General features: G+C 39.4%; 1 protein-coding gene across 1 annotated transcript; it reads right to left on the reverse strand.

Moving 5' to 3' along the window:
• Positions 1-733: 733 nt before the first annotated feature.
• clic4 (chloride intracellular channel 4) lies at positions 734-16,641 on the reverse strand. Its single transcript, XM_041971627.1, has 6 exons — positions 16,227-16,641; positions 6,726-6,835; positions 4,806-4,931; positions 4,363-4,469; positions 3,236-3,417; positions 734-2,512 (listed from the first exon to the last, which is right to left on the reverse strand). Exons 1-6 carry the CDS (start codon positions 16,293-16,295, stop codon positions 2,348-2,350), a joined length of 759 nt encoding a protein of 252 aa, XP_041827561.1. The 5' UTR covers positions 16,296-16,641; the 3' UTR covers positions 734-2,347.
• Positions 16,642-19,232: the final 2,591 nt, after the last annotated feature.

Consider the following 19,232-nt stretch of genomic DNA (forward strand, 5'->3'; position numbering starts at 1 on the left):
AAAAATTTGGTTGCAATCAGTCCAGAATTATTGATTTATTTGTGCTTCAGAGCAGTAGAGAACTGGCTAAGAAACATCAGCTTACTGTAAGAGGGTGTCTTCGGGCGGAGGTGGAAGCCACAGTGGGTGGACACCCACATGAGACATTCCTTGCACAACGTTGTAAACAGGCACGCCTTTGCCCAGGGGTTCCCAAACTTTCCTTCCAAGTTTATTTACAGGAGAATAAAAACCCAGTATTTTTTATATGTAAAATTACCTTTTTCTTTACTACTCTGTTAAGAGTTTACCTCAAAGAAGCACAAGGAAAAAACAACTTTTTTTATTTTGATGAGGAGCTCAGTAGGATTCCTGTGTGGGCAGGAGTGTTTATGCTACTGGAATTTTTTAATTCCTATTTGTTGAAGATAAGTCCACAAAGTCTTGCCGCTTTTTTACCCATAATTCAAGGTGAAGCTTAAATCATGTTGGATTATGTATTTCAAGGACTGGGACTTTTTTGGCAATGCACATTATAGAAAAATAAACAGTGGTTTGTGCATCAGTTACCATGGTAATGGTCAAAGCATCATGTGCCAGTTTTTAATGCTATTTCTGTTACAAATTTCTCATTTCCCATAAGCCTTCTTCTTCTATCCCATTTTTTTTAAAAAGACTGGAATTACCCTTGCACTTTGAATGTAAGACTAAATTATTTGCAGAACACTAGAAAAAGTCCACAAAAACACAAGTCTGAGTGCTGATAAGAAGTTTATTTAAATTCAGTCAATAGTTAAAAAAGAAAAGCCATGAAATAACTGATATTTTCCTTGTACAACTCCACACTTGTTGCAATGAAATGATCTCTAAAAAAAATCTCTCCTGCAAAACATCTGCAGAGAAAACAAGTAAGGCAAAGAGGAGATGGTTCATTTGGAAATCAGATCCACGCAGGTGAGAAGTTGACCATTTTTTCCTTCAAATTCAGATGAAATGCAGTAAATTTACATATTGAAAATCTGAAATATGAAAAAAAATATTTACAATTCCTTTTTCATCAGATTTGCTTCTTAACAAAAGTCTGAAAAAAAAAATGGCAATTTGGAAGAAAACAAAGACAAGCTTTGCTTCATCCACACTAAAGCACTTTTTGGAGCTACTGTATCATAACATACACTTGCTACCTCTGAGATCTCTTTACATTTTGAAGAAAAAGTTCAATTTGATACCAATACATTCTTTACAAATCCTCAATTTGTTTCGTTATAAATGTCTTTAGTGTTGCCTTTCTTGGTGCTTGACCGCACAGTGTCCTTCATTCTGTATATTAACCAAGACTTGTGTGGTTTATTTGACTTTTTTTCCAAGTTCACTAGTTTATAGCCAGTCAATCCACAGTGAGACAAGAACAATGTGCCTCTTTTTGGTTCAAGATAGTCCAAACTACTGCTACAGTTAGCATGAAAGTGAAGACTTTCCTTATTTATGACATGTGAAGTCAGCGTGCTATAGTTTAAATGGACATTGGATGGCAATGCGGTGATTACAAAAGCCCAGCCATAAACATGTCAGCAAGCTACATATGATTGGACATTTCACAGACCTCTGGTTTTATCCTTCTGCAGTTGGTACAGGAAATTTCCTACAATTCTACTGAGCAGAGCTACATGAATTTTGCTAATTTGAGGCAACGAGGAAATCAGAGTGCATATACCAGGTAGTCTTACCTGCAGTTCCAACCGTTTTGTTTTTAATAGCTCAACATTAAAATAAAGCATTCAATGCTCAGGTTTGGATTACCTTCAGCTTCTACTTAACCCTGTCAAACACTGGAGCTTCAACACTGTTTACATTGTTTAATGAGCCTAAAAAAAAAAAAAGCTTTTCAGTGTTCACTTACTAAACAACCCAATAAAGAGCTATTTCAATCTTCAACAGAAAATAACAGCTTGTGACGTTTCATCTGCATGCAGAGTGAAAGTCAGCTGGAAGGTCACTTATCAGGGAGCGTGTTTGGCTCCGCACTTCGATAAGCACAGATATGGGTCTGGCTGCTTCTCCGTCGCATCACCATCTCACACATTCATCGGCAAGTAAAAACCAAAAACAATTAATCGTAAAAGCTGAAAGGAGGGTGACCTCAGCTGATTAAACTAAAGATTCCTTCATAAAACCGGATGGAAAAACAAAATGATGGCAGGTTCATGCATTTGGGGTTTGTTTCTAGATGAAGAGAAGGAAAAGAAGTCCAGAGTTTATTTTTTTTCTTTCTCGAAAATGAGCACGTCGGTTCCATTGCTGAGGAAGCAAAGGTGAACGGAAGGAGGTTACGGAGGTGGGGAATGGATAGAGGCGGTGACAGTGGAGCTTATTTGACCAGCCTCTTGGCCACGTCTGCGTAGGCAATCTCAATCTCCTTGTCACTGGGGCAGGTGTTAGTGAACTCTTCACGTGTGTAAGCATTGTTCAGGTACTTCCAGATGGCCGTCATCTGTTTAGGGATGTCGAAACCTCTGTATTTTTTAGCCACAACCTGCAAAAAAAAGTTAAAGATAAAAAAATTCAAATTAAAAGGATGAAATGCACACCATCTGCTAGAGCTAGATCTTATTACAAACTCAGAGTGCAAGGAGACACGTGTTTTTAGCCATTTTTTTATATTAACTCAGAACTGCTTAAAAAAAAAAAAAAACTTATTTCCTCATTGTGGCTACTATGAAACAATCTCTTTCCAAATCTCTGCACAACCCTTTGGCAGAGTTAGTCTGGAAATGTGTGATTCAGTTATGCCTGGTTGAATCACAGAGCTGCAATTCTTTGATACAGAAGGCTGAGTTGAACTTCGAGACACTTAACTGCTAGATTTTAAAAGAGCACTGACGCCCTATGCACTTATTGGTTTTGAACTCTGCAGCATACCAAAGTTAATCATTGTGTAGTTACAGGAGGATCTTTTTATACCAAAACAGTATGCACTCTACGGGAAGAGCTACAAAGACGCCAAAATCTGAGTTTGAGCTATAATCAGCTGAAATTACTGCAGTATAAAAACAAAGATTGGAGATTTTATTAAATAGTTACATAAATTATGATAAGGTTCCTGCAATCTGACAGCACTTAAAGTGAGACAAAACTCGGGTGTAGCAAGACTTCAAAACTCTGATAAGGTAACCAAAACACTTGCTGTGCTGTCATTCTGAGTCAAGATGTTACATTTAACACAGTTCACTGATCTTTAAACCATTAATTCCTTCACCTTAACTATGTGCAGCTTGGGCAGCAGGTTACAGTCAGCCAGGGTCATTTCATCTCCATCCAAGAATTTGCGGGTGGAGACTTTGACGTCGTCAATGCTGTTGTGGTCGATCTCGTCCGGCAGCGGGGAGTAAAGATACTCATCTAGTTTCTGCAGCGTCTTCAGAAGTCCACGCTCCAGAGCTGTTTAAAAAAAAAAAAAAAGAAGTACAGCTGATTTTACAAAAACTATTACAATAGATAATTAACCTATTTGTTGATCGGCCACATGGGGGCAGCATTTCATTTAAAGAAATGCCTAACATGCTTAACCACAAAACCCAGGCCTTTAAAGCTCATACAATTCCAAGCTAACCTGGTGAACTTATAACAGTCTAATACAATGGACTACATTCCTTCAAGAAGGAATGTATTTGATTGTACAGGTGATAGTTTTCCCTCATGTCATATCATCCATACTTTACTCATGAACAGACCATTTTAAAAAAAAATATGAAATGAATGGGAGGTCAGGATTGATTTAGCAGGTTCAACAACATACTTAACCTGCTACTTTAGAAAGAACTTATCACTGAACCATGAAATTTAGCCTCCAACTGTTGACATAGCCTTGGCATTCACATCCAGCTCACCATGGTTCAATATTTTCCCAAGGCAGAAAACAGTCAACTAAAATAAGATAAAGCCTCCACATTTAAAAAAATCCTTTAGGAAAAACAAATTCCCAATTTTTTTAACTTAGAAAAAAAAAGAACGGATAACACACTGCCTTTTACCATACATCATTGATTATACATTATTGATTCAGTCTTCTTTTGTACGGTTTGGATTGCAAAAAATTGCAAACCAGGAGGTTGCATTGTGAGCAGATTCTCATTCCCATGATAGCTGGTGTGTGGTTTTCAGGAAATTTCCAGGTGAGACAAGGAGCAAAAGGACAGGAGGAGGCAGCAGAACAAAAGGCGCTGTGTTCCTGAGTCAGGCTATAATCCACCAATCAGGGCAGGGCTACCAAAGTTGCCTAGCAACCAGAGAGTGTTCCTTACACAACTGAAAGGTTTGTGTATATCAGCTTTTAAACCAGAGCACCTACCAACCTGTGTTCATGTGTGAGTGCAAGCAATTTACCCTCATTTGCGTCTGGCTTGGAGTTCTTGATGTACGCTGAGAACTTTGCAAAGATGTCCATACCAGTTGTGTTTGACTCGGGGTGTCTTGCACCAAGCTTGATGTACCTAAACATGACACACACACACACACAAAAAAAAAAATCAAAATTAAACAAAGAAAGTGGGAAAAAACATCTGATGACAACCTCCTGCTGTTGTCTGTTTGGCAAACTGTGAAACTTCATCTCTCTTTTGTTCATGATTGTCTGAAGTAACCATGAAGACGGCAGGTGTAGCGCATTTCATAATGTCCTGCACATACAATATTCAATATTGTATATATTACCATCCACTTTGTAAGTCTGTGTCATGCCTCTGTTAAGCCAAGCTTATGGCAATAATGATTTGTATTTGGTGCATTGGCGTGACAAGCTATTAACACATGGATCAGAAAGCACTTACTTGGGTGGGCAGAGGACATCCTCAAGAAACTCCTCAATCTTGTTGACGTCAGTTTTGACCTCTCCGTTGAATGTGATGAAGGGTGGATGTGTGCCAGGGGCCAAGTTCTGGAGATCTGCAGGTTTCCTGTTATAGTAGAAAAATGTCAGCATTCTGATTAATAAACCAATAACACACTGAGTCTAGCACACGTAAGGATCAATTTAAAACAGAATGCTAAGCTAAAACAAGTAACTCACAATCAGTCAGACTAATAGCTTCAATTGAAGTCAAGTATTTAAAAATGTAATGCTTCCATTAAATCATGCAGCACTTTAAAAACTGCTAATCGAGCCATCCAGCCTTCATCCCTCTCCAGCTACAGCTGCTGTGTATCTGTCTCTATGAGTGTGTTTGTGTCTCCTTTTTCCGTGGCCTTCAAACCAGCACATTTATAACCAGATGGCGGGCAGCTGAGACTGACACACAAACAGAAATGAGCATGTGTTGAATGAGTCGAGTGAACACAAATCCACACAAACAGGTTCTTAAATCTTCTTAACACAAAAACAACATAAACATAGCTGATTGGTTTGAGCCAGCAGCAGTGTGATACAATATCGCAAGCAACAATAATCTTCCTCAGAGACTCCAAGTTTTTGTTGTGACGGGCATAGCTTGATTTTGGGACAAGCCATTTAAGGACACAAAACAAGGGGAAATGATTTCATCTCTTTGGCTTGAAAAAGGAAGTGGTACAGTCACCCAGTGTTACTGCTGAGGAGCTAGCAAGTGCCTTGAGACTTCCAGAAACTAAAAACAGATAAACCTAGACCAAAAATGAGATGTAAAAATCAACAGAACCAAAACTGTGATGACACTTGTGGTTATATGAGTTTCCCTTCAATGAGAACAAGTTTAACAACATATAGTCTAGTAAAACAGCTATAAATACAGCAAACACACCCCTTTTTGCATTGCAAACATTTCATGTTGACTCATAATAATAGAAACCATATGGCGTGGAATAAGCAAAGGTATAATCAGATGGGCTTCTACAAATACAAAAATAAAACAAGATTGTAGTTTGGCTGAACAAAAAGGTTGCTGACACAACACGGTTTGTTTCATGCAGAGCATGAAAGGAAAAATATATGCAAATATATCCAAACCTTTGCACTCACTGCAAACACGCAGGAAAATCCAAACACTAGTCAGATCCCTTCTACCACCGAGTTGCGTAATAACTATCAAATAGATCTTTTTCCCCTGTTGGACACATGTTGCAGAGATGGAAACGCCCAGTAATGACCCTGTTGCTGTGTAAAAGAAACATGCTACAGAATGAAGAATCACTAATCTTCAGTTTCTGAGACACACACACAATAAAGACCACAAAACCAGTGTCCATCTGAAAGTCAGACAAGACTAATAATAATGTGGCACTTGCCTAGCTTGAGAAGTGGAAAAACATTAAGATGAATCACACAGACAGAAACAAAGTAGGTTTATGGTAAGGAGCTCATGTGAAAACATTTCTTTGCAGCTGGGTGGAAAAATAAAATCCCAGTCAATTGCAGAGAATCAGAGATTTTTTTTTTATCACAGTGGTTAAAAGATGTGCCTATCAAATATCAAGGCAGGACGTAAGTGAAGTTAAGAACCCTAACATAGCTTCTCAAGAGTCAGTATGTTTATTTTTCTCCAATTTTCTCCAGCTTGGGAAGGGGTCATGGGAAAACCAAATAAGCAGTGGGGATGCAGTGAGAGTGTTAGAGGTGGGGCTGGATCAAAGTACCACAGTGCAGCTGAAATCTTTGTGGAAACGCCCAGGAAAGCTGTAGGAAGCCTTTCCAAAAGGAGAGGAAAATGTGCGTCGAAAAAGAACAGCAACAGAGTTAAAAAAAAATGATGAAGTAAAGAGAGAGGATGTAGACTCACCTCTTAAGATCCACTGTGGTGACATTGAAGACAACTCCTTTAAGCCAAAGTATCATGAAGAGCCTCTGAGAGAAGGGGCAGTTCCCGATGCTTTCGCCATCGCTTCCCGCCTTGAACAAATAGACAGTTGGTTAGGAAAGAAGATTAACCATCAAAAATATGTTACAGGTGATAACTGAGGGCTAATTACACAAGTAATGGGTGGAACCAAGGGCAGAGTTAATCACTGCAAGCATTAAAAAAATCTATAAATCTAGGAGATAAAGTTCTTAATCACTGATGGCAGACAGTTTGGGAAGAAACTAAGAAAAAGGCCTGCTCATCACATCTCAGTTATGCAGCCTTTATGGCCCAGGGAGTTTTATTACTTCTGACTTTCAGGCTGCATTTGAAGTCTCAAGTAGGAAGGAAAGCATAAAGAGCAAACCCTCTTGTCACAAAGACTTTGGCAAACTTTCCTCTTCACCAAACTGCAGAATTACTTCCTAAGAGTAACAGGAAACTTAAGAGATTCAAACTCAGGTGTTTTCTTCCCTCTTATGAGATGCAGAAACAAGGCTAAACAATGGTGGAAATGAGATAAATCAAAGTGCCACTGATGTGTGGCAACACTCAAAAGACAGCTGTGAGAATTGACAAAATCTCGGGATTAAATCAAGAAAAGGTTAATAGCTGTGGTTTTCTCTCTCCCTCTCACAACAAGCAGAAATCACAAATGTGAAGCGAGGGGGCCACAAACTGTCAGTGATATCTCCTGCTCTCCCTGCAGCCATTCATCTCTTTGTTTTCAGCTTTCCCTTGTTTTTCTAGCCGTTTAAATTATACCGTGATCCAGCTTGATCAGCTTGTAGCCATGTACGGACAAATGCTTCTTAATCTTGATTCCACATCAGAAAGTAGAGTAAGCATTTCCTTTGATTAAATAAGCTTTGTGGGATTATCTTGATGAAATCTGTCGACGGGTGCATGGATACATCGTCTTCGGAAGAGCCTGTATAATTTCACATAAGCCAAATAATAAAACTGAAAACCATCACTGTGAAATTGACTGGATGCTGTCCCCATATGGACTTAAAAATGGTGGCGCACAGACTTTTCATGCACACAAAACCAGGCATGGGTCCAAACTTTATTGTCAGTTTGGAGCATAAGGAGTGCTGTTCGTTCTGGATACTATCTGCAAGGACAAGCATGGAGGTCAATCAAGTAGTGGCGCTCTGGAATGTGCTTCTCCATTCAGCACATTAGTGTAGCAGAGCCTCTAAGAAACTGAATGTCATTTTTTTTTTGTTTGCTTCTTAAGTCCTCAATTGATGCAGATTCATAATACGCTGCAGATCTCACTCCTACATTAATCGATTTTAAACCTTTTCGGATATAATGACATGTGGGATATCAACTGTGTTTTTACACAAACATGGTTGAGTTGCACTCAGATCTGCAGTGAGCACTGAATAAAAATGAAAATAATTAGCTTAAATATCTTAAATAAGCATTTGTGTAATGTCAGATGTTGATTCAGATCAATCCTCAATAGAGGACTTTGTTTCAGAGAGCGATGTCAGTCCAGGAGCCTGTTGCTCGCTGCTGTTGTCCTCTGTGCGACGCCCAGTGGGATGGCTATGTTTGATTTGTCTTGTAGCTCCCATTGTACTGCAACCGTCCTCTCCCTTTCCCTTTCTTTTGAATTCAGTATCTGCAATGCCTGGATTAGATCCCACTATCATTGTTAAGAAAAGGAAAGTCCACATTTCATTTCACATTTATTCAATTCCAGAATCAAGTGTTGGACCTGAAATCTTGGGGTTATTATGGGTTGCGACCAACATTAGACTGGACTAGCATTAGCAGATTCTTACAGGATCAGAAAGACATCAATGGGACGATTAGCCTGCAGCGCAACACCTACAGAGCACCATTCAGGTCTGAATCAAGGGTGGTAAAGCAGCACAGCAACTGTTCCCATGGCAATAGTCAGAACATATGACATGGAAAGGAGAGCTTGAAGCGTGAAGGGCATTATTAACACAGGTGAACTGTGTGATTAAAAATATGAAAAGCATGTGATGAAATGTCTTTCTGCATTTCTACAAGGTGAGTAGCTTTTAAGCTGAGTTCATCTTTGTATCTCAAGTGACAAAGAAGAAGGCTGCAGCAGAGAAAGACATTTCACACTTTTCTTCCTCTCACAGTCTGTTCTCAGAGCCATGGCAGGACTGCTACCCTCTGGAGTCTGCAGCAGAGCAGACTGCAGATCTCTGCCAAAAAGACACTAACAGCAGACATCTGCAGAACACGGAGAGGCAGCACAAGAAGTAGAGATACGACAGGAAACGGGGAGGATATTAGGGATCATATGTACTGCTAACCAACACAGATGAGAAGAGGTAATAGATGCTGGAAAGTGGGAGGAAGGGGAAAGACAGCAAGCATTAGAGGCAATGTGCTCTTTGGCACGCTGCTTGTTTCTTCCTCCTCCCTCTCCCCTTATCCTGGGCCCCTCTGTAGAGTCAGGGGGGGTTGGGCATTTGGAGGGGAGGGAGAAACTATTCCAGAAATGTCCTGTTACTCCCGCCGAAGAGGGTGCTTTGTTTGGTTTAAGAGATGATGCTGGTAGAGCCGCATTTCCGCTGTACACTTAATGAAGAACTATGCAGAGGCCATGCTTAGCTTAAATGTATGCTAAATTATATTTCTAGTAGTATAAACCAGCATTGTTAGATTGACAAAGTCATTTATGGGATAGGAAATGGGTTAAATCCAGCTATTTTATCATTATCCATGGCTCACAAAAAGTGAGTTTCAGACACTCTTGTAAACTATGTCCTTTTCCTCAAAAAGAATTACTCTGACTGCCACTACTACAGTGTGACATTCAGAAAAGAGCTTCTGGATAACCTCCAATAAAACCACAGGGTGCTTTTTGTAAGTAGTTTCGGGTACTTTATTAGTTCGAAAGTAGAGGGCGGGGGGGGACAAACAAACGGCCAAAATCCATCAGAAAAAAAAAAATTGTTAGTAAAGAATTTAAGCTCTAAAGAATTCAGAATTTCCAAGAAGTGAGCCAACCAGCATCACTTAGCAATGCTAAATGTCTCTCCATGTTAAAATGACTCCCATTTCGGTTACACCATCTTTTACACAACTCCATAAAGAGATGTGAATGGGTTATAATAACATATGAGAAGCAGCAACAGCTGACTATTGCTAGCAGACTCAAACTTTATTTAGGCTCAGTGGATGGTAAGTCAACAGATGTCAAGCACACACAGCTGTAAAAGGGAGGATGTGAGTCATGGTCAAAGTCAGATGTCAGTGTCCAGGACAGTAATGCACAATAACAATCCAACAAGACTTAAATAAACACACTGCCATCTCTTGGTCAATACAGTGAGGTCAGACCTGTTATTACTTCCTCTATGACTTTGCTCACCAAGTCACTGATGTAAAGACCAACATATCTCAGTTGTAATAAGAATGAGTCAAAGCCTTGAATGAATATTATATAGGTAAGCACAAATATGAAATATTCAAAACTTATCCCCCTCTCAAGTCCAGTCCTTTTTACAGGCAGGGGCATAAAATTCAAAAGCCATTAAACATTTCTCATAACTTTCCAAGAACAAGATTTCTTTTCTAGCCCGGCAAGGTGACATTACAGTTACCACAGCCAGCCATCGGGGACAATGGCTCCTATTCGTGCAGGGTAAGGTCCTCCCAGTCACTGCTCATCGCCTAATTTTAGTAACATGGGGGCCCATGCCTACCCCGCCCTCAACACTTCATATTCTAAATCGGTTGGATTGCTCAGAAAGTTCAAGCTACACTTGACCGAATAAGGAACTGACAGTCTAACAAGCACACCAGCTTTCCTCCTCCTGCTCTGACACAAAGCAGGAATGTCCGTTTGAGAGCAGGGAGCCATGGTAACATCATGGCAACGCCTCAAACTGTTTGCAGGGAAAAGTCTAAAGTCTACAAGGTGGGTTGGATTTAAAACTATGACCCAAGTGAAGTGTTAGACCATAAAACTATCCACGTTTTTACATGGCATTTCTTGTGCATTACTGGGATTCATATTGACCAAATATATTTCTGGTGTCCTTTTCTGCAATTCTTGTCAAATAAAAGTTGAAAGTGTAAAGACCCTTCCTGATTCTGAAACAAACTGGCATGGGAAAAATTAATTTTTAAAGGGCAATGATTATTTTTATTTTAGATTTACTGTGCATGTTTGAATAAATGATAAACCAGTTCTGATTTGAGAGCTCAGTGTGTTAGAGGAGAAATCTGAAAAACAAAAAATTTTATTGTATTTCTGCTTTTAAGCAGACAGTGCTTTGCTTTTAAAAACCACAATAGATAATTTTTTTTTATGTTTGTAAAACAAAATGTTTTTACCTCATGACAGTGTGTGACAATGATTGGCTGAACTAGTTAGGTGATGAGAACCCTGACCAGGCAGAAAGGAGTGTACAAAGGAGTCATATTCTGCTGGAACATGGAAAACCATGGTGATATCCGTGATGTGGCTGACTCAGGATGACATCATTCAGTGGAAAGCTTAAAACCTCCTGTCAGACACAGGCCTACTGTGCTGGACGGATTTTGTGGAAAGTTTGAGTTCAATGTCCAAAAGCAGTTTACTGTAAAACCATGCTACAGCGATGCTGTGAAATCCAGCCAGTGTAGGAGACATCAGAGAGACTTCAGCTTTCTGTTTAACAATGAAGTGATGCTGGTGATGAATAACGCAGATCCTAAATGAAAGCAGTCTAACACAAGCAACAACCTGCAAACTAATGTCAGTCCTATCTCCACGAACTTGCACATTCATAAACCCGAGAAGTGCACATTCACTCATATACCCAAAACATTTGCTTTATTCAGGCCTGCTTTCCCTATCATTTTATAAATATCTTAAACTGGCAGACAGTTTATGAAAAATATTTTTCAAAAGTCAGATTTTCACTTTGCCAAGTTTTAATAATTCAATTTAACCAAGAATCCTGTGGCAACCGATCATTTGACACCAGGTTCAGGATGCTGGTAGAGTACATACCACACAAACACTGACATCCTTCTGGTTAGACATAATTTGCCTTTCAGTGATCAACTGATATATAGTGCTTTGAATAGCACATCATAAAAATAAAACATGTAAAAATAAACATAAAGCATAAAAATAACCTCACCATAATGTTAATAACATCCTAAGTTAATAATGACAGAACGTTGGGCCTAAACATTAACATGTTGTGTGTTCTGTAAGCTTTCTTCTGCCAGGATATCTGACATCCCGGATGTTTAACGCAGAGATGACAAGCCATACACCATACAGGTATAGCCCATACAACTTAATGCACTCTGACATGAAGCGTACAGTATGGGAAACACAAGTAGCGAGGATGAAGAAAGGAAATTCTCCTCTGTTAAAAGGTCTCGCTTCACTTGTAACTGTGAAAATGATAATACAGCGTTAAAACTATATTTTGCTGCTTGCTTTTTCCTCCGTTTCTTGATCTAGTTGTTTAGAAATGTTCCAGTAACCTTTAAAAATCTACTGATCAATGACTAAAAGTCACATATCCATTAACCAAGACTCTAGAAGGAACATTCATTAACTAAGACTCCTTGAGTTAATCAGATTTTTTTTTATTAGAAATCAGCTTCAAATCCAGAGGTAGTATGTAAATAAAACCAATATCAGCTTTGTATCCCATCAGCTTCTTAAATGATACAAATAAGACTTTTGCTTGTCCTAATATGCTAAGTTAAGATTCTAAGATAGGCGCATCAGACAACAAGATTTTATGTCAAAGGCATTTATTCAGGCACACCCAAGACTGTTTATATTCTACTAATAAAGACACAAATTAACTTCCATCTCATGAAAATTAAAAAGACTTGTTCTAAAGACCCTAGTCAAATTGGTGCAATAACACACTGCCAGATCGATTAGGCCAATGGCCAGAGAGTCACTCAACCAGACTGTTTACAAAGAGGCAGCAGTGACAGAGACGGTGCTGCAGAGGCAAATTCATGGAGCAGGACTAACAACATGCAGCAAAAGCTCTTCTTTCTAACAGAGAAACAAGTAATTAATCTTTGTCCCCTAACTCATGATGCCGACTACAGCGTTGCTATAAACTGAGGTAAACTGCTCTATTGATTTTTCAATTTAAAAAAAAGAAAGCAAGAAAACAGCACCAGTCAGTTGCTTAAAATACCACCCAGGGGGTAGAGAGTAGTTTATCTTAAGACAGAAATGAACAAACAATAGACAAATTGTACGTATAATATAAGGAGTTTAAAGACTTGGTATGGATGTACCCAAGGGAGTCACACCTTTAGTTTAAATGTGCAGGGTTTAAATCTATACAAGCCACACTTGCATGGTCTAAACTATGGCAAAATAACTGCTGAAAAAGGGCATTCTGTTTCCATAAAAAATGGAAAATCACAAGGCATAATCTGACCGTCACATGCCGTTAACTGATAGCACAATACGACATGAGCAGCTCTCCCTGAGGCCTTCTGGATGAATATTAAAGAACAGAGTCCTCTTGCCATTTGAGGCTTACCATGTCACACTTGAATCATGACAATAAATTGAAATTTGAGGGGGCATTGTGATGCATGTTAAGCAGCAATTGCTTATATAAAGCGGACTGACACCGTTCTATCCTCAGCTACAGAAGTGCTCTATTGTTGGCGACACTTGCTGGTACATCCCATGCTTCCATCGCCACGGTTCCCATGGGACTGCCACAAAAGACGTACACAAACACAGATGGGCTCTTGTGCCATCCAGACTTAAAAGCACTTCTTAAAACATGTTTACTGGCTTTGTTGTCACTGCTGGCAGGAGTTTGGAAGTCTGGAGGCAGCTGAAGGCTTTGCAACCCCTTGTGAGACCCTGGCAGAGTCTCAGCCAACTGATTACATGAGTCGAGATAGAGCCTTTCTGTTTTCTCTTGACTCATCTGCATTCTGTTCACTGCCATACAGTTAGGTCATTTGCTGGTGGAGAATGACTCACGAGCATGTCTGCCTCAAATAATTCAGGAGTTTTGGGAAACCAAAAAAAAGAAAAAGAAAAAGAAAACCGTGAATGAAAAACATAAGAAATTGCAATATTGTACAAAAAAAATTATATATATAAATATGTCACATTGGTATAAAAAACTTAATTAGAATGGCTTTTAAAATAGTCAGCAAGATACACTTAAGCAGAATTTAATCACAAGATGATTTTGGTTTACAATGAGGGGGTCAATTGTTCACCTTATGCTTCTCATGTTTCTATCAACTTCAAAGCAATACATCAAATTTGGGGTACCTGCTTGAGTCAGCTAAAACGGACATGAATGAATGCTGACTGCCATTCACAGCACACCAGCAGAGACAACACCTCAGACCAGACTATCTAATCTACAGTGATATGGTCAAGGTTCAAACCTCCCTCTTACAAAGTCATTATACCACATTCATATGCGACCGAGTGCTATAAACAAAAGCAATGATGAGTACAAGTGTTGTCATGGCAATGTAACAACTGTCATCATAAAAACTGCAGGTAGAAAGACTGCAAGATCATCAGTGTCTTGAAACTGGTACAGTCAGCAACTTTAATGGGTTAACAGAGCTGTACAGAAAGTCACTGTGGAAAGTCACTCATATTCTGGAAGCATATTCATCAGCTTTGATATGTGACAGTCCACTAACAGAAATAACACCACTCTGTGTGAAGAGCACACACATTTGGTTATCAGCTGTTCACAGAGGGCCAACTCACAGCAATGTGCCTATGGCAACCTGCAAGCCTGCTATTGTCTACCAGGACGGTGTTTAAAGCAGCACAGTGAGAATAATGGTCATCAATAATAGATGTGGACATGTCTCTGGTACATAACACAAAGAGCCACTGAGAGGAAGATCGAACCGAAAGGAAAAGGAAAAGAAAGAAAAAGGAAGAAAAAAAACACACTGAAGAAACTTCTGACTGCAGAGGGCACAGAGAAAGGGTTTGAAAATGAAGAACTGACCATACATGTAAACCTCTGGATGATGTAACCTTACCTGTAAACCATCAATGGTAGTTAAAGAAATAGTGTTAGCTAGTATGTTCCAATCTGTTCTACCGCCATGCTGAGAAGCTTGTTGGTCAGCCTCGTCAACAAAGGCTCTATAAAGACTACAAAACAAAGCACTTCCTTACATTTTAATCAAACTTAAATGAGGAATATGCTTTTTACACAGCTTCCCTAAAATGATTAGTCTCATATACAGTACCTAATGTTTTCTTTAAAAAAAAAAAACAAAAAAAAAACATGACCATTACTCAAGTATTTGCTGTTCTGGTCCATGACAATCCCTTTACTCTGCCACACACAAATTCTCATAGGACCCCATAGCCTCCTCCCACTACCCCCTTCTTTTTTTCCCTTTTTCCCAGTCTGTCCCCCCCTCTTTTCTTTCCTATAGCCATTTTCCCGCCCTAGGAGGGAACACATGCTGGGGAAAGAAAACAGCCATTCACAACCTTCCACCATCATCATGGTCACTACTGAGGGGGAGAGGCACAGTTACAGTTTGCAGGTTTTAACCAAGACAGCAGTGCTGTAAATTTAATTTTGTAAAAATATATGATCATCCATCATTTACCTCCTTTGTTATCTTAAATAAATGTGATTAACCTTCCAGAAAACCCTGACAGTTGTGCAGCAGTATTTTAAAAATATATCTAGGCAGAAATATATTAAGTGCTGTAAAAGGCACATATACTGTAAGACTGTAAACCTATATTTTTATATACTTCTGTTATTAGAAATGGAAAACTGTACATCATAACAGCATTTAAGTTTTATTTCCTTCATAGCAGACTGAATAATAGCAAGATAACCCAAAACAACTACGTTTATTTTCACATGACTGACATGAGCTTGTTCATATACCCATTTAGGCATGATCAATTTCAAACATAACTTATTCATTTGGGACTCTGTATATTTTATCAATTAATTTAAAAGCATGAAAACACAACTTCAGCCTATGTTATATTGTCGAGTCAGCTCAGATGGAGCACAACTAGCGAGCTTTTGTTAACGAATTAGCGCCCAGTTTTCAGCATGGCAGGCTGGTGTGTCCCCACGGTAAGTGGAAAAGCTGCATCCGCCCAGTTTGTCACACTGCAGGCTCCACATGGCCCAAATTGTTAAAAAAAGGTTTGAGAATCTAAAACATGAACTCAAAACAGAAACAAGTCTTTCTAAACGTTTTTATCCATCCGAACACACGCTACGTGAAACATCGACTGATCGCTAATAGTTTATTTAAGCTACAAATACAAAATTGATTTGTCTAAAGAACAGTGGGAATTGTTTACTTTTCAAGCCAGACTTTTTAAAGGTACATAATCAAAGATTACATTGATATAAATTAACCCAAGCATCGTCAAAAAGTAAAACTTAAATAAAACATCTAGCGCTGCGGTCTTACCTTAACAAAAAGCTCGATAACGGGCTCGCTATCCCCCTTTACTCCGTTCTGTGGTACGGAAAGCGACATTCTGTATGCTACCCTGAAGATTTTATGACAAAAGATGATTTTTTTTTCCTTTCTACCACGCCTGACTTTGCTCAGTTCTTTTCTCCACCACCTCTTCCTTTTTTCCCCTTGCACTGAGACCCAGCTGGTAGTTTCTCTTCCCAGTATAGCCGGGTGTTTAGAGGCAGACAAGGAGGCAACGGGTTTGAAAATACAACCGTCCCAACGTTTCTCTTTCACAAAGCTAGCTAAGCTACAAAACCATCCGCGCGAGGATCTTTCTGCCCGTCGCGGAGCGAGGATAACTGATGACGTTGGGAAGAAGCAACGGGAATATTTAAGACCGTGATGTCATCAGCAGCGCAAACCTTGTGAAATGTGGGAGGAGGGATGATGAGGATGATGATCTCTCGAGCCGCTTGGTGGCTGCAGACAAACTGCGAGGGGATTGTGGGATACGCCTTTCTATCACTGCATTCTTCAGTTCATTAATGAAACTGTCCCCGAAAAACAAACAAGAGCCTTAATTCTGTTCTTTAAGATTCACTTAATGGGAGAAAATTGTTTAGCGTAGGTTTAAGTCTTTCTTAAAAAGTTGTAGTGAGTGCCATCGAGGTCCATGGTTGCCTCATTAGTATTTAAAGAATCATGATCAGCTGGCTATTTCAATACCTCGTGACGTTGATTACACAGCGAATCTCAAATTAAAGCATTTCTTTCAAGTATTTAGGTTCTTGGGTTTTATTTATATTTATCGCCCTTGCAAAATAAGATACTGCACACTGTACAATCGTAATTTTCCTTTAAGGGACCAAATGTCAATGAGCACCATAAATTCCTGTCAGAGACCTCAGTCACCCGTGGAAGATCCATACACAGCCACAACAGCTCCTCCTCATGCTGGTCACATTTTGCTGAGGAATGGGTCGACACATCCCATTCCTCAACCAGAGTTGCTGCAGGTCAACCAGCAGCAGGTTGTGTTGGTCACTCTAGCACGCCATTTCAAAGCTCATCCCATAAATGTCCAATTAGGTAGAGGTCATATGGCAGGCCATTCCAACCTATCCATTTTCAAATGGTGGAGGTACTCCATAATCAGGCCTGCTCCCAGCTCATCCACCCAGCCACAAGAAAGCTCATCATTGTGCAATATCTGGTCATATCAGTACATATTTATATTTATAATGATTTATGTGGTCAATAACTGTCACCTTGCTCTGCTTTTTTACACAGCATTTTTCTTTTGCACTGTATTTATAACTGCTCTTTTTCTCCGTTGCACTTTTATCTTTAGTTTGTTTAGATGCAAATATAGGTGTGTTTTTCTGCTTTGGTTCGGTGTATACTATACAGGTGGGGGAAAAAAAGAATATTGCACAAAACTTAATTAATTTAAAATTAGAATATTACATTAAATAACAAAAAAAAAAAAAAAATTAATTGAAAACTGAAATGTTGACCATCTGAAGACTATAGTCATGCATGTGAACTCAGTATTTGGTTTGAGCCCTTTTTGCATGAATTACTGCCTCAGTGCTACGTGGTATGAAAGTTATCAGCCGGTGGCCCTGCTGGGGTGTAATGGAAGACCAGGGATGCTTCTATAGTGGCCTTCAACTCTCCTGCATTGCTTGGTCTCATGTGTCTCCTCTTTCTCGTGGCAATGCCCCAGAGATTTTCTATGGGGTTCAGTTCAGGAGAGTTTGGTGTCCAGTCAAGCACAGTAATCCCTTGGTCACTGAACCAGGTTCTGGTTCTTTTGGCAATGTGGGCAGGTGCCAAGTCCTGCCAGAAAATTAAGTCTCCAAAAAGCTTTCTGCTGAAGGAAGCATGACGTGCTCTAAAGTCTCCATGTGGATGGCTGCATTGACTCTGGACTTAATAAATCACAGTGGACCAACACCAGCAGATGACATGGCTCTCCAAATCAACACAAACTGGAAACTTCATACTGGACTTTGAAGTGACTTGGATTGTTGCCTCTCCATTCTTCCTCCAGACTCTAGGACTTTGATTTCCAAATGAGATTCAAAATTTGCTTTCATCTTAAAAAAAGTAGTTTGGACCACTCCTCAACAGACCAATTTTTTTCTTTAGCCCAGGTAAGATGCTTCTGATGTTTTGTTCAGGAACGGCATGAGAAAAGTAAGACATTTGCATCCCATGTCCAGGATCTGTCTCCGTGTGTTGGCTGTCGAAGCACCAACTCCAGCCTCAGTCCTGTGAAGCTCCCCCACTTTTTGAATGGTCTTCTCCTGAAGATTCTCTCCAGGCTGTGGTCATGCCTGCAGGTTGTTCACCTTTTTCCTTTCACACTTTTCCCTTGCACTCAACGTTTTATTGATGTGCTTTAATGCAGCACTTTGAAAGCATTTTGGAGGGTGTCAGTATTGGTTTTCTGCACAACTGTCAGGTCAGCAACTTTCCCCATGGTTGCAAATTCTACTGAAATAGACTGAGAACATTTAAATGCTCAGGAGTCCTTTGCTGGTGTTTTGGGTTGATTAGAGTGTGGCACTTAGAGGCTACAAAATTAAACCTTTTCACACTATTCTAATTTTCTGAGATTATTTTTGGGTTTTTATAAGCTGTAAGCCATAATGATTAAATTATAACAAATAAATACTTGAAATATCTCACTTTGCATGAGTCTCTATATTAGTTTCCCCTTTTGAGTGGAAATACTGAAAGTTTTTTGTGATATTCTAATTTTCACATTTCCCCTTAGGAGGGATGAATAAATGTCTATCTAATCCAATCTATAACTGGCTCTGTGGGGTAGTGTTGTCAAACAAAAGGACGGATTAGGGTCCAAGCCACATGCTCCAGAATCTCATTCTGATAACTATGAATACTTCTTCTACATCTGTTACTACCACACACCTGACAGCACCTGAATCTGAAAAGTACAATAAATGCCAACAGAATACTGCAGGGGATTTTGGCACATTTAAC

This window comes from Melanotaenia boesemani, chromosome 20 (assembly GCF_017639745.1).
Source record: "Melanotaenia boesemani isolate fMelBoe1 chromosome 20, fMelBoe1.pri, whole genome shotgun sequence".
Taxonomy (NCBI): domain Eukaryota; kingdom Metazoa; phylum Chordata; class Actinopteri; order Atheriniformes; family Melanotaeniidae; genus Melanotaenia; species Melanotaenia boesemani.

Coding starts and splice junctions, on each gene's coding strand:
- clic4 (XM_041971627.1), bottom strand. CDS start 16,295: ATGTCGCTTTCCGTACCACAGAACGGAGTAAAGGGGGATAGCGAGCCC. Junction 4,932..6,725: donor ACCACAGTGGATCTTAAGAG/GTGAGTCTACAT, acceptor CTACTATAACAG/GAAACCTGCAGATCTCCAGA. Junction 2,513..3,235: donor CCAAGCTGCACATAGTTAAG/GTGAAGGAATTA, acceptor TTTTTTTTGCAG/GTTGTGGCTAAAAAATACAG.